Here is a 17011-nt window from a genome sequence, read left to right on the forward strand (position 1 = left end):
TTTAATCTCAGGTATAGCACCTTTCACCCTTTCTCTGTTGTCTTAAGGCATGTGAGATGGAGTGACTGTGTGGTCAATGCAAGTGAGGTGGGAGTGAGTGCATGAGTGTCATTTAATAGGTGCCCCCCTCACATTGGCTGAAAAGACAGTTTAGGGATTCTAAACAAAATTGAACATTTTACAATTGCCAGTAGTTTTTGTAGGGGTAACAGATCTCGTGTAGGCTGCTGCATCCTTCTAAATGACTCAAATTTTAAAGAGAGAACTGAGTTCAATTGTTTGAATGAGGAAGGTAATTTTGAAAGTTATGAAGTGGATCTAATTGATTTAAATACTGTAATTGTATCTCTGTACAGAATTCCTGGAAATGCTGTAACAACACTCTTTTTATCCTAATTTCAATGTTTATTAGAAAGACTTCAGAAAGACAGAAAGAAAAAAAATGTAGTTGCAGCAGACTTTAATATAAATATATTAAATAATAATAAATCTAAAAACAAAGATGATGTGACTTACCAAACGAAAGCGCTGGCACGTCGATAGGCACACAAATATACACACAAAATTCTAGCTATCGCAACCAACGGTTGCTTCGTCAGGAAAGAGGGAAGGAGAGGGAAAGACGAAAGGATGTGGGTTTTAAAGGAGAGGGTAAGGAGTCATTCCAATCCCGGGAGCAGGAAGACTTACCTTAGGGGGGAAAAAAAGACGGGTATACACTCGCGCGCGCACACACACACACACATATCCATCCACACATATACAGACACAAGCAGACATATTAAAAGGCAAAACTCTTTTAATATGTCTGCTTGTGTCTGTATATGTGTGGATGGTTATGTGTGTGTGTGCGCGAGTGTATACCCGTCTTTTTTTCCCCCATAAGGTAAGTCTTTCCGCTCCCGGGATTGGAATGACTCCTTACCCTCTCCTTTAAAACCCACATCCTTTCGTCTTTCCCTCTCCTTCCCTCTTTCCTGACGAAGCAACCGTTGGTTGCGAAAACTAGAATTTTGTGTGTATATTTGTGTTTGTGTGTCTATCGACGTGCCAGCGCTTTCGTTTGGTAAGTCACATCAACTTTGTTTTTAGATATATTTTTCCCACGTGGAATGTTTCCCTCTATTATATTAAATAATAATAATAATAATGACACAATAAATTTTGTGACTTAATTCAGAAATATGCTTTTAATTTAAATTTCACTGAATGTACTGGAAGAAATAGCCATCTGAAACATGTATTGACAATATTATGACAAATTATCAGTCTGAGGATGGGAGTATACTCTGTTTTATTTAGGCATATCAGATCATTCAGCACTGCTCATAGAGCTGTTTCATAGATGTTTTCAACGAAACTTTTCCTCCCTCAAGCCTGGTGAAAAAGAGTGGCCAACAAAATAAATTGGATTACACCAGGAATAAAAGTTTCTATTGCCAGGAAACCACAGCTTCACAATGAGTTAAACATAACAAAAATGCTGACTTTGCGCAGTGTGTAAAGCGATATAAGAATACATTCAAAAAAGTTGTACAGGCAGCAAAGAAATTGGCTAACAATGTGTATATTAGTAAACATAAAAATAAATCAAAGACAGTTTGGAGTGTCATCAAATCTGAATTGGTAGTAAAGAACAAGTGCCAAGAAATGTCAAAATTAAAAATGATATAATTATAGATCCTTTCCAAATGTCAAACTGTTTCAGTGATTTTTTCATAAATGTGGCAAAATCAGGAGGAGATACCACAGCCCACCAGGACAAGACAGATGTCAACTTTGTAAATATAAAACAAACTGCAAGTCTTAAAACATTCAAAAGAGTTATCCCAAAAGATGTAGAAGATGCTACATTGTTGTTAAAAAACAAGAAATGAGCTGAGTGGGATGAAATTCCTGTCGGTGTAGTCAAGGCTGTTTAATAACATCATTTCTCATCCATTCGCTAAAATTATTAGTTTGTCATTTGAGAAAGTATATTTCCCAGATGTGTTAAAATATGATGAAATAAGGCCATTGTTCAAGAAAGGCTTACCAGATGATAGGGGAAATTGCTGCCCTATTTCCCTGCTGCCAGTGTTTGCCAAGGTGATAGAAAAGATTGTTGCAAAACATCTTGAAAACTTTCTTATAGAAAGTGATATTATAGTTAAAAATTAATATGGATTTCAAAAGGGGAAAAATAGAATAAATGCTATCAGGGAATTACTGAAAAGATGAGCTGTAATTTAGACAAGGGTAAAAAGGTCACAGGTATTTTTTGTGATTTGACCAAAGCTTTTGATTTGGTCAATCATTTACTACTTCTACACAAGTTAGAGATATATGGGATTGTGGACAGGGCATTACAGTGGTTCAAATCTTATTTATCTGAAAGAAAGCAGAGTTATTCTAAATTCAAATGGAAGAAAAAAAATAATTCTCGGACTGGAAAAAGATTTGTACAGAAGTCCTGCAGGGCTCATTTTAGGACCTTATCTTTTTCTGCTGTACGTAAATATTTTACCTTTAAGGATTGATGTGCAGTGCGTTTTATTCGCAGATGACACCTTGGTTTTAATTGAAAATGACAATTTAGAACAAATTCATGATACTGTGGAAAATATAATGGGAAACCTAGAATTATGTTTTCAGCAAAAGGGATTAAAATTAAATGTCACAAAAACACAATTAGTGCAATTCAGTGCCTCCCATAAAAATAATCCATGGTGATCAGGAAATGACTGAAGCAAGACATGTAAAATTTCTAGGTCTAGCTTATGCGATGAATGTCTTATGTAATTCCACCCTTATTGACACCAGGAAGGTATTCTACCACAGCTACTTTGAAACTATAATCCCATACAGAATAATTTTCTGGGGGAAACTCTACGAACAGCCGAGGTAACTTACACTTCGAAAGAGAATCATAAGAAACATGTCTTTAGTCCAAAAAAGAACATCATGTTGCCCATTATTTAAAAAATTAAAAATGCTAACCATTCCTTCTTCATACATCTACGAAATTTTTATTTTCGTATATAAAAATCAAAACTCACTTGACAATTTTCATTTCAACCACAATTACAGTACTCGTCACAGACACAGTTTGAAATTCCCCTCTCATAATTTAAAACTTTACACGCAAACACCATTGTACATGGGATTAAAAACTTCTTCTTCTTCCTTAGCGTTTGTCTCCCTTGCTGGTGGGGTCCACTGTTTTGGCTTGTTGTCGCCACTTCTTATGATCTTATGCCTGAGATCTTGAGGTCTTCATGCAGGGTGTTAAGCCATTGCTGCCTCGGTCGTCCTGCTGGCTTTTTCCCATTTACATGTAGGTTGAAACTAATCTTTGCCACTGTTGTCTCGTCTGCTCTAAGGATATACCCATACCAATGTAGGCGGCTTTCTCTCATTTTGTCTACTATTTGTGTAACACCATACAGCCCGCGAACTTCATTATTTGTGACGTGGTCATGCAATGTTAATTCCAATGTCCACCTAAGCATTTTCGTCTCCATAACAGCAAGTCTTTGCAATTTAAAATTAATTAAATAACACAGATCTATTAAATATGGAGTTTGGCCTACTAAAAAGATTGTTATTTAATACACTAGTAGAAAAAGTCATTATTCAGTTGAACTCGTGCAGGATAGTTTGGCAATTTGCAAAGAAAAGAAACAATAAAGATTATGTATCGTATAATAAATTGTTAATATATTGTATAAATTGTATTGGAAGCTGCAAAATGACCGTAAGTGTTATATCTGTTCTTGTTAAATTTTTCATGTCTAAAAATTCAAAAATCCCTACTTAAATATGTTAATTATTATAACCTTATTTTTTAAAAGTAATTTGACATTTCTCCAGTACAAAAATTTTTGATTTGTAACTGTACATTATGAGACGAATCAACTACATTCTACACACATTTTACATTCTGTGATAACATTTTCATAATTTTATCCACATTTGTTTCTTTTAAGGCGCATAAGAGTGCTGATAACCTCGCTGTTGAGTGCACACACACACACACACACACACCTGTTTCTTCTTCCATCATGTTGTCAGACAAGTCCTCCTCCTCATAGAGGCTTTCAATGTACTCTTTCCACCTATCCACTATCTCCTCTGCATTTAACAGTGGAATTCCTTCCACAATCATTTCTTTTTCAATTTCTTCACATTTCTCATGCAGCCATTTTGCCTTACCTTCCCTGCACTTCCTATTTATTTCATTCCTAAGTGACATGTTTCTTTATATTCCTTATTTTCTCTGCACATTTTTGTACTTCCTTCTTTCGTCAGTCAACTGAAGTATTTCTTCTGTTACCTATGATTTCTTTGCAGTTATCTTCCTTGTACCTGTGTTTATCTTTCCAACTTCTGTGATTGTTCTTCAACTGAACTACCTGCTGAGCTATTCATTATCACAGTATCTATAGCTTCAAAGAACTTCAACCATACCTCTTCATTCCTTAGTACTTCATATCTCACCTCTTTGTGCATTGATTCTTCCTAACTAGTCTCTTAAACTTCAGCCTGATCTTCATCATTACTAAATTGTGATCTGAGTTTATATCTGCTGGTGAGTATGTACACATTGCAGTCCACCTGACCGTGATGTAATATTACGTATCTAAATCATTATACACATTTTAGTCACATTAATGTGACTACCACCAGTGTTCAACATCAATTTACAATAACCACTCACAGATGGCAGCAGTGGAGGGTATATAAAGTGTGTCGGGGGACATGGAAAAGGTTGTTGTCATTGCCTTAATGCAGAAAGGGGGTAATTTATATGACGTCCAAAAGGGTGCGATCGTTGGCTGTCAGGCCAAGGGTGGTAGTATTTCCAAAATGGTTAAGTTTGTAAACTGTCCATTTGCTGCCGTGGTTAAAATATACAGTGTGTGGCAAAATGACGCTACCCAAAACTGGCTCCTAGGCAACTGTGGTGCCCCACAGGCCATGACAGTGGTCGACGATGCCTGTAGAGATGTGTATGGGCAACAATTGAGCAATTGTCCGCCCAGATGAACCAAGAGGCTACCAACAGTATCTCCTCAGTGACCGTTCAACAAATGTTGCTGCTTATGAGCCTAAGCAGCAGGTGCCTGGCGCATGCACCTGTGCGGACTGCTGTTAATCGACAACAAAGGCCGGAATTTGCAGCCAGTGCCACAAGTGCATATCTGCTGAGTGGCCTTTACATATGATTCACACTGTATGCTCATTTGGACACATGGCTGTTGGCATGTAGGGTGTGAAATGTCTAAAAGCAAACACATTCGTCAGAAGGGTCTTGGCCATAGGGCCTTCCCTGGATGATCTCGTCACTCTGCAAGAGACAGTGGATCAGTGCAAGTACGCATGTATCTTGGGGATCGTATCTGCGCCTAGGTGCTGTTTGTCTTTTCTCCTCAAAATGGCCTCTACCAGCAGAATAATGCGATATCTCACCCAGCTTGCACTGTATGTGCGTGGTTTGGAGAGCACGAGGATGGAGTTTGCTATATTCCCCTGGCCACCAAACTCCCCAAATTTAAATCCAATTGAGAATCTGCGGGATCAGTTCGACTGGGCTGCTTGCACCAAGGATCCTCAACTGAGAAACCTAGTGCAGCTGGCCATGGCACTGGAGACTGTATGGCTTCACATACCTGTCAGTATCTGCTGCAGCCTCACTGACACACTTCCTGCATGTCTCGCAGTGGTCTGCACTGCAAAAGGTGGTTAGACCACAAAGGTATGTAAAAGAGACACTGTACATAAGTGGATTATAACATGCTTCTCTCAAATATCTGCTGCACACTAAGTGGTGCTGTGGTTGAGCAATTGGACTTGCATTCAGAATGAGCAGGATCGAAATTCCCATCTGTCCATCTACATTCAGATTTTCCTCAATTTCCATACTATATTAATTAAGATGAATGTTGGCCTGGTTTTTTTTAAAGGACATATGATTTTCTTCCATATTCTAGTCCTATTAGAACTTGAGCTCCAGCTCCAATGCTCATGTTGCTGACGGGGCATCAAATCCCGTTCTTTCCTTTTTTAACTGTGCTTAAACTGAAATTTCCTGGCAGATTAAAACTGTATGTCAGACCTTTGCCTTTTGTAGGCAAGTGCTCTACTAATTGAGCTACCCAAGCACTGGGGCAGAATGAAAGCCATGTCTCTGCAGTATCCTTTCTTCCAGGAGTGCTAGTTCTACAAGTTTTGCAGGTTAGCTTCTGTCAAGTTTGGAAGGTAGGAGATGAGGTACTGGCAAAAGTAAAGCTGTGAGGACATGTCATGAGTCGTGCTTTGGTAGCTCAGTTTGTAGAGCATTTGCCTGCGAAGGGCAAAGGTCCTGAGTTCGAGTTTGAGTCTCTGTCTGGCACACAGTTTTAATCTAACAGGAGGTTTCATACCAGTGCACACTCCGCTGCAGAGTGAAAATTTCATTCTGTGCTTAAATTGTTACGTACATCGTTCAGTGTGTGTAAGTTTTTAGGAATAAAAGTACATATAGATGCTCAAGATGATAAACCCTTATCCTAGGCTGTGGCATGAAAAGCATTGACATTTTATCCTGAATTGAACAAGAGCCTTTGAAAGGCTAGTTTATAGTAGAGGACAGTTCAACATAGACACAAAGATCTGATGCATAAAGGAGTTTTTAAATTGGTGAGAGTGTTACTCCTGTTACCACAACAAACCTTACACTGTCTAGGACTACAGTGGTCAATCATTGCAATTTAGAACCAATGAAAGTGACAGTGTCTGTATCTAAATATGGTGTCTCCAACAAGAGGGAATTACAGAGTTAAAAATTAGAATGAGTGGGAAGAAAAAAACTGTGGATTAGTGGCTATGACAGTCCTTTGTGTGATGATAACTTGCCTGAAAAAAACAAGTTCCTCGACCTAACTGCAATGTAGCTTGAGCAAGAGGCAATAAGGTGGGAGAAGGGTGGATTTGAGGGTAAGGGCAATCCATGAAGCAAGCTCTGCCGAATAAATGGAGTTTTGCCTTCTTCTTGCATTACAGCTACTGTGCCTGTGCTCATACCAAACTTCTACAAAAGTAGATGACTACATTAGAGTGGTAATTGCTTAAATATTTTGTGCAATCAAAACTTAAGTTACTTTTCTGACATGTTAAATAGTGGTACTTATAGGTACAAATTGACCATTGGTTCTCAAAAACAATGTTAAATTTAAAAGAGCTAGTTATAAAACTAACTTATTGATAATGACTAAAAAAGAAATTACTTATTTTGTATCATTTGGTAACATTTAATAAAGTATCATAGTATTACATCCAGCATTTAAAAAGACTGAGACATAACCCCTGTCTGTAACTTGTATAATCATTGGCAACCATGACTGCTTACTAAGACTCATTATCACTAGTGTCATATAATGACATGTTAATAGTAATACCATTGATGCCAGTGTTTATGGTACTGTCGCACATCCGTTGTTCATCCTTGAGCTACCTGATATTTCTATTGTGTACCACCCCATCTTCTGCAGTAACAGTTTAAAAGGAAATCAGAGCAAGTTTCTGCAAATTTTCAATCCTATCCACTATGATGATGTGCTTTCTTATACAACTTTGAGTTTTGGCATATGATGGTTCTAATTATTCAGATTACAATTTGATGACAGCAAATAGTGTTCCACCTAGCCATTGCATCTGCTACATACAATTTATCGATTGGGTTATTTACTCAAATTAACAAGTACAGATCTTCTTTCCTCATGTAGTCTTTGCAGTGGATACCTCTCCTTCCCAGCTGTTTAACTACCTTCAGGTTAGTGTCATATATTGTAGCAGTGGTTTACAAATTTGTCTGATTTGGTATGGAGCTTTGTGTCTGGTTACTAGGGTGTTACTCAATTTTTAAAATAGGCAGCACAAGCATTACTCATGAAGTTTTGACCATCATTTCAAAAAAATAAAATTATGTAATTTTTTGTTTGTTGCATGAACACATCTGCAGTCCTGGTAGACAGTGATATCTCTGTACTGTAGTACCGTAGCATGCAACTAGATGAGTCAAAACAAAATAGCACAACCCATCTCCACATTATCAGTGGGCTGTGCATTTGGTTTGACTCGTGTAATTGTGTGCTACAGTACTGTGATGTGGGGGTTTCTCTGTATGAGGACTTCAGACATGTTCCTGCAAACAAACAAATAAACACTTAATTACATTTTATTTTCTATTTTTTGAGGTGATTAAAATGCTATGTCTATCTCTTGTATTTATCTACCCATAATAATCCCCCTGAATAGAGCTGATGTACCCAGACAAATTCCTTTTTTGACCTGACACTTTCCAATTATGAGACATTTATAAATGCTTCCAGACATGGTACATCATCTCCATCTTGTAACCAGTAATTGCCACAGGTTTCCAGATGTGTTGCCTGTCCAGGTCTCTCCAAATAAATGATTTCAGTGTCAGTTTCCCTGTTCTGTTTCATCTGCAGAATGAAATGGAACCATTATGGCAGGATATCTGAAGCTTGTTCTGACCTTTTTCTGTATAGATAGCAAATAGAACAATAATTTACAAAAAGAAATAATACTTTATCTTGCAGAACTGGCCTAAGATTCTGCATACTGTGCACAGTCTTTGAATTGCATTGAACTGTTCAAATGTATTCCTAGCAACTGAATTACCAAAACAAATGCTGGAAAGCTGTTTCCTCCTTGTTGTGCATTGAACTTTTTATGTATAAGTAGCAACTTGGTGTGAGTTGTTGGCGAAGTAGTCCCTTTTTATCCTTTTTGTGATCACAATGGTCTGCAACATTTCTTATTATGTTCTGATTTTTCAGTATTAATCTTTCTTTTGCAAGAAGTCGCAGGTAGCATATGTAGCAGGCCATGTTCCATCACTAGTTTTCAAACCAGAGAAACTGACAGTATGACACAGCATTCTCTCATGACTACTATAGGGCCCCTCAGCTATCATTCAGTCTTTCTGGTTGGCAGCAGTAGGAGTAAAACATAATTGGCCCAAAGCCTTCCAACTTTACCAGTGCAAAACTATACAGAGCCAAAATTAAGAAAAAGTTCGGTTAGTAATGGTTGAGTCTTAAATTGTTTTCAGAATATGCTAAATATACCACTTTCATTATTATCTCACAGTTTCATAATTGAAATGTTTCTCCATTGATTACATTACAAGCTGCAATACTTGAGTTAGGAGAAGTCCATTTCTTTAAATAATTAGTAAAATTTTATGTTTCAGTGGAATCAGCACTGAATAACAACCACTACTATTTATCTGTGGGTTGCAAAATACTGGATGATTTCTTGCGTGGTGGTATAAAAGTATGTGGCATCACAGAAGTTGCAGGGGAAAGCAGCTGTGGCAAGACACAGCTATGTTTGCAATTGGCATTGACCGTGCAGTATCCTCTCTCTATTGGAGGCTTAAGGGCAGGTTGGTTCTGGGATAATTTCATGTTTATTTTTAGGCCCTTTGTTGAAATAGTTAACAGTATCATGTACACTAAGTTTTGTTTGTTATTGAATTGAATCATGTTTGCAGTGGATATCCAAAAATTATCATGAATTGGGAGTTAACTGTGTAAAAAATCTGGAATAACTATTTCATATTTTAAATTTACTCTTTTCAAACATTAGTGTACAATTTTTATGAAGGAGTTTGATTCATTAGCTTCAAAATTCGTGCATATTGACAAAACAGCATATTCAAAAATTTTTGTTTGGATGTACTCAGTAAACACAAACTACAATGCTTTTGTATCAGAAATTGTGAGTGTTTTCAATAAATGTTTCCCCGTCATAACAAGTGGGGGGGGGGGGGGGAGGGGAGCTCATGGATAACTGAAGGAATCAGGATCTCTAGCATTAGAAAGCTTTGCTTCCATGCAAAGAACAACCATGATGCAGAGTTTTTCAGCTATGTAAACAAATACAAAAGAATATATGGGAGAGTAATTAAACAGGCAAAACAAATGGCATACAGTAAATACGTATCAGATGCCACAAATAAATCAAAAGCTGTATGGCAGATTGTCAAGACTGAAATAGGTGCTGAAAAAATAAAAAGTCGTAATCATAAATAGCTATGTATAACATAGTTAAGTTATGAAAGCAAAGAACTGATCAGTGCAGAATCTGTTAAATTTCTTGGAGTGATCATAAACAAAAAATTGTCGTGGACTGATCATGTGGATTGCTTACCGAAGCAGTTAAATAGTTTTGTTTATGCAGTGAGGGTTCTAAATAAAGTAACTGACTCAGCTGTTAGGAAAATCATGTATTGTGCATATTTTATATTAGTTGTAAGATATGGCATAATTTTTTGGGAGTTGAAAAAGGAAGTGTTCAAGATACAGAAAAAATTATCATCGCTGTGAGTGGAACAAACAATAGAGAATCACGCAAACCTTTATTTGCAGGCTTTGACTTACTGACAATTCTTTCTATGTTTATATATGAAACACTGCTCCGTGAGCTAAAAAACACCTTTCTGGGGGAAATTTGTTTACACATGCTTATGAAACATGGCACAAACAAGATTGCATGTTACCTTGCCACAGACTAGCACTATTTGAAAATACTCCATATTACATGCCTTTGAAGCTCCACACTGGGCCCTGCCTGCTAATGTCAACGCGGAGACGGCGACGGCACTCTTCTCCCTGGTGCTGTCATCGGGCATCGTGCGCACTCATCACTCTTGGGCGTGCTCGCGTCTCCACACATTTTGGTCCTATGCTCCAGTGCCTGCCCAGCACAATTTTCCAACCCTGCCATCAGCACCGGTTGCTGCCAATTCGGAACTGATGGATATGTCTCTCACCGGGCTGCCAGGATGTCCTATGTCACCAGGGTGCCCGAAGGAGAGGCGTGTTGAATCCTGCTACTAGGGCGTGCGAGTGTGAACGCGTCATGTGTAGTGTTGCTGCGCATGTGTACTTAAATCAATCACCAGCTGTATCAGCATGGTCCGGCCACTAAAGGCCGCCTGTAGGAAGCGTGCACATGGCACAGTCTCAGATGTGCCATCTACTGGTGACTCACACCTATATACGCACAGAGCAGCACTGTTCTTTTTCGTCTGTACCACTCACATCAGTTGTTCTGTGTATTGCTTGTACTGTACCTTAAGTAAGATTCTTTTGTCTTATTATGTGTGGAGTCACAGGAGGCTTATTTCTGTTTTTGTTCAGAGGCTTATGAATCAAGTCGTATATGTGTTATTTGGATTGGTTTCATGTATTACTTGGTTTCTACATAGATGAAAGTAACAGATTGAAAATATTTCATAACATTTACTTAAAGTGTATAAAGAACAACACTGAATGAATGTTCACGACAAAAAGTGCTAATCATTTCAGGAAAGTATTGCTTTGTGAAAGGCACATGGTTTTGTGTTTCAACCTAATGTTTATTTTTAAAATAATATTGCACAGAATTTTCAACCAAAGATATATATATTTTTTAAATAACATTGCTTGTAATGACTAACTTCACTATTTTCTGTTAGTATCCTTCATCGCTTAAACAGTTTTCTATGGTATAGTTTGGATGCATGCTATATATTATTCTTATTCCAAATTTTTGTGCAGAGGATACCTCGAGAAGTTATAGAACTGCATCAAAATACTGAAAACTGCAGACCAGTTTCACTGCTGTCTCTAGTCTCAAAAATGGCTACGCAATCACGACAGAGCCAAGTTATGTGAGTAGGCCGAAACACAATCTCTTTAATGAAGCACAGTTTGGTTTTCAGAGTGGAAGAAATACAATATCGGCCAATGTTGAGTTAAAAAAAGTGGTACAATCATCTTCTTAGACTTGTCCGTAGCTTTTGACACTGCTGACCACAAAATACTATTGACACACTAGGTACAAGAGTAACACTGAATGAGTGGTTTCAGTTTCACTTGGAAAACAGGGTGCAGACTGTGGAGATTGTTCTCACATCTGCTGGCAATAAGTTTTTAGTAAAACAATTGTCAGACAAGAAATATATCAATACAGTTCTTCCTCAGGGTAATGTATTGGGTCCAGATCTATTCTTAATATATATCAGGTGACTTCACAGACAGTGGAAGACATGTAGCAAAAGTTCTCTTTGGCAATGACAACAACATCATAGTCACTGATAAAATATTAGAAGTCCTACTACAGAAAGCAAAGGACGTTTACAGTTGGGTGGCATGTAATACATTAACTTTGAACATAAAGAAAATGAACGTATGCACTTCAGCATAAAGAGAGGAAACAATTCTGTCACTTTAAGCATAGGTGATAAATCTATAATAAATTGTGTTGCAAACACAAGAGTTTTTAGGGATGAACATTCATTGTCGGCTAACGTGGACTGAAAATAAAATGGTATTGGCAATGTCATCAGCATACTACGCACCTTAGTGCATAAGTGTCAATTTGTAACAACCAATGTCTTGTGGTGATATGGTGCACCTATGTATACTCAGTTCTAACTTATGTGATTCTTCTCGGGGGATCGAAGGCACAAACCGTGGACACAGTTTTTAAACTTCAGAAAAGGGGAAAAGAATAATAACTGTAAATAGTGATTGGGCTCAATGTAACGAGCTATTTAAAAATTGGGCATTCTTACTGTACCAAGCACGTGCAGACACCAATCTGTGGTGCACATCAGGGAAAGTATTACTAAGTACTGGACTAACAGTTCTAAACATATTTGTGGAACAAGAGCCAGTTACATTTACACAGGAAAACAAACAAAAAACTCAAAACAGTATTTTAAATCAGGGGATAAAATTGTATAATAAATTTTCAAAAGAAGAGAAAAAGATTACTAAAACGCATTTGTTTAAAAAGGCAGCTAAAACGTTCTCCACAAGTAATGCATATTACAAATTTAAAGATAACAGAGGACTCAGACTAGTTGAGAGAGCAATGAAAGGGGATAACTACAGCACCTTGTCACATTTAAATACAAGATTATGGTTTACTGCTTCCACAAAGATCATCAATGTAATGTCTGTTGGCTTAGTTTTGCAGGTGGACAGTTCTACATAGTTTAACATAGAGTCCAGAATTGAGGTAATAGGCATAGCATTTTCTCAGTCCACGAGTCATCAGCTGGTGTCTAAGTGTGAATAGCAGTGTAGATTGGAACTATGTTTTAGACTGCAAGAGACCAGACACAGTTCAGGAGTCATCAGTAGGTCTCCTCAGTGTGTGGCCAGTGCAGAAGGAAACCATGTTTAATACTGCAAGTTACCTGAAACAGTTTGTGTGTGATTGAAAGAACATCATACAATAAAAGAGTTGCTGAATGAGGCAGTGCAGCTCTTAGTACACTGACCTCATATTTAGGACTGAGCCGCTCTTTCCAGCCACCCTGATTTGAGTTTCCCTAGACTGCTAAAGCAACAGCTGGGTTAGTTTCTTAATTGATGCCACAGCTGCCCATACAACCTATCCCTGTAGGCTACCTGTCTTATCCTCTTAAAGCATGTTATGTATGCTGTGTATTATATTTTGGTCTGCTGGTTGCCATTTCATTACCTTAACAAATCCTATATCATTGCAAGATGATCCTTGGCTGAATACAGATAAATAAAATAAAATATGGTACTCTATAAATTTCAAATATTTGTTGTGAAAATCAGTAATCACATTCAGATAAACAGTTGCTGGACTACAGTGTTTTAAGAAAGTATGTAATATATGCTTTCCAGTTTAAGTTCTTCATAAAATAGAACAGAATAGAATAGAATCTTTATTGTCACATGAGATGTTATTTACAATCATTTGATTGAAACATTGGTGACTCATCAATGAATAATTCTATTCCTACGTAAGTGTACCCTGAAACAAGATACACTAAAGAAAGCATATAGATACTCCCAGAAACACATTACAACATACAAAGAAAAACATGTTAGATTTCTTCCTGTTCCTTAAAATTTTCCACAGTGGTTTAAAATCTTTGTTTTTAATTATTTTTCATGTTTGTTTCTCTAGTTTACAAATATGGTCATACTTTATAAGGGCACAAACTTCCACCGAGCGAGGTGGCGCAGTGGACTCGTATTCGGGAGGACGACGGTTCAATTCCGTCTCCGACCATCCTGATTTAGGTTTTCCGTGATTTCCCTAAATCGTTTCAGGCAAATGCCGGGATGGTTCCTTTGAAAGGGCACAGCCGATTTCCTTTCCAATCCTTCCCTAACCCGAGCTTGCGCTCCGTCTCTAATGACCTCGTTGTCGACGGGACGTTAAACACTAACCACCACCACCACCACAAACTTCCATAAAAGTAGTATATATGTATACATCTAAATATTTATTAAAAACAAAGATTCCATGACTTACCAAACAGGAAAGTGCTGGTAGATAAACACAATAAAAAAACACACAAAAACACACACACACAAAATTTCAAGCTTTCGCAACCAACGGTTGCTTCGTCAGGAAAGAGGGAAGGAGAGGGAAAGACTAAGGATGTGGGTTTTAAGGGAGAGGGTAAGGAGTCATTCCAATCCTGGGAGCGGAAAGACTTACGTTAGCAGGTCTGATGACAGTGGTATGCTAACAGCCCGTTGGCTGTACAGGCATCACAAAGACAGTGTCCCCAGTGGCGGACAACAGTGGCCGGTATCCACCTGACCAAATCCTTCCACCCACACGGGTGATCCTGGTATGAAATGGCTGGACAAATTGACTGCGGGATGCATTGCAGGCCACAGATGATGAAGGAACGTGCATGGCTGCTGGCTGTGAAGCAACTCAGCTGGAATCTGCTCCCCCATAAGCATTAAGTGATAGGTTCTCAGAAAACAGAGAAGGTGTCATCCTGTGAAGAATCCACATCAAACTTTTTCATTTGGTTCTTCTGAAAGGTGTGAGAATTAAACTGAAACCATTATCATGAAATAAGGTACAAGACAATCTCTCAATAGAAAAAAACCTGAAGTGTATGAATTGTGACCTCAGGCGATGTTGATACGCACTGGAGACTCTAAGGAAACTGGGAAAATGCATCCACAACCAACAACCAGTAGAAATTCAGGAAGGGAACCGCAAAGCCTACATGAATGTGTTCCCATGGCTGGCATACATCAGACGGGGGCAGAGAGACCCTGGTAACTGCCTTTTGTTGGACACACTGCTCTTAAGATGCGACAAAACGGACCCTTTTGCCATCAATCACTGGCCAAAAAACATGTCTCCTAGCCAATAGTTTAGTGCATGGAACTCCCCAATGACCCTGGTGGAGAAGGCGTAGAACCTTGTGCCGTAACACAGTGGGAATGACTACTTTGGGAGAGAGTCTTCCGTTGACAGCAGCAAAACACCTTCAGAAACAGAGAAGCGATACCATAAGGAGAAATAGGTGCACAGGGCTCTGAAGCCTGACCTGGCAGTTTATCTGACCAGCCCTGTTAAAAAAATCAAACCACCTACCAGATCGACAACAATGGCAGCTGCTATGTGCAAGTTTGTAATTGGAAAGCCCTCAACTGTGGCCTATGTTTCAGTATCAAGATGGAAGCAAAGCAATTCTTCATGATCAAAGTCTGGATCAGGATCCACAGGAAGGCAGGACAAGATCTTTAGACATAGGTCAAAAATGGATTTTGTAATTGTAACAAGACAGGAACAGTGCCTAGCATTGTAGGTGGTGTGCTTCCTTGTCAGGCAAGGAAGTGTGAGGGTTAAACAAGGAAACCAACAGTTTGTGCTCAGTAATAAGGTGGAACTGGGAGCCATACAAAAAAAGAAAATGAAATTTCTAGAGAACATAGACTGTGACAAGAGCCTCTTTTTTCCGTCTGAAAGTAATGATTCCAGGCTTGAGTGAGAGATTTAAAGACGAAAGCAACAGGTTGTTCAGAGCTGTCAGCATATTAGTGCCTGAGGGCCACACTGAGACTGTATCGCGAAGTGTCAGCCACCAAAACTATCTGCTGTTCTGGAGAGAATGTAGCTGAACAAGGGGCTGAGAGTACAGGTAGTTCGGATTTCACCATTTGAAAAGCACATTCACAATCCGGACTGCAGCAAAAAGGTACGTTTTTATGTGACAAAGCATGCAATGGATGGGCCAATGTGGCCACCCCTGACAGGAATTTATGGTAGTAGGCTATCTTCCATACGAAGTCCTGAAGCTCCTTTGTAGACGAGGGGCATAGACATAATAGCAGAGATGTGGCCTGGCTGAGAGTGAACCCCATCCTGTGAGACCTCGAACCCCAAATAAACAATAGAAGATAAAAAAAACTGGAATTTCACGAGGTTACACCATAAGCCTGCAAACAGTAAGACAGGAAACAAAGTATGCAAATTTTTCAAGTAATCGGCTGTGGAGGAGCCCATGACGACAATATCGTCCAGATAATTAGTGAATCCAACGACAGGAATAGTCAGATGCTCTAAAAATTGTTGGAAAACAGCAGGGATGCTAGAAGGAAGTTAGAAATGTTGACAGAGATCAAAAGGAATATTCAAAACTAGGACTCTGAGATTCTTTGTCCACAGGAACTGGCACATATGCTTCAGACAAATCAATTTTAGTGAAGTACTAGCCATCCAGTATTTTTTCCAACAGTTCTTTCTGGGGTGGGAGAGGATATATATCCATGATTGAGTGCACATTGACAGCAGTACTTAATTCACCACAGAGGTAAAGCTTCCCCAACTGCTTCTGAACTACAACCAGCAGAGATGACCATTTGCTAGCCATAAGAGGTCGCACCACCTCTAGAGATTGAAGTCCGTACAATTCTGTTTTCATATGACTTTTCAGGTAACAGGAATTGGACATACATCACAAAAACAAGGCCAAGCCTTGGATTTAAAACAAACATGTGCAGAATAATTCGTAGCACACACTATGTATTCCAAAAACAAGTCCGAAAACTCCTCACACATTGTGTGCAATTGAGTACACAGTACATAATCCGACTCAAGATGAACTGCGTCAGTGATAGAAAATCCAAGTACATGAAATTTGTCCATTCTGAAAAAGTTCTGAACACTGGTA

At 38.5% G+C, this 17011-nt stretch overlaps 1 protein-coding gene across 2 annotated transcripts in view; it reads left to right on the top strand.

The window, feature by feature from the left end:
- The window catches only part of LOC124776368 (DNA repair protein XRCC3-like), a 117687-nt gene that overhangs the window by 39042 nt on the left and 61634 nt on the right, over positions 1-17011 (top strand). Inside the window, exon 3 of one of the 2 annotated variants that reach the window (XM_047251321.1) lies at positions 9242-9436. The exons of the other annotated variant lie outside the window; for it this stretch is intronic. Within the exon in view, the coding sequence (XP_047107277.1) occupies positions 9242-9436 (195 nt within the window). The remainder of the gene's footprint in view (positions 1-9241; positions 9437-17011) is intronic. 2 annotated transcript variants of the gene reach the window in all.

Source organism: Schistocerca piceifrons, chromosome 2 (assembly GCF_021461385.2).
Source record: "Schistocerca piceifrons isolate TAMUIC-IGC-003096 chromosome 2, iqSchPice1.1, whole genome shotgun sequence".
Lineage (NCBI taxonomy): Eukaryota > Metazoa > Arthropoda > Insecta > Orthoptera > Acrididae > Schistocerca > Schistocerca piceifrons.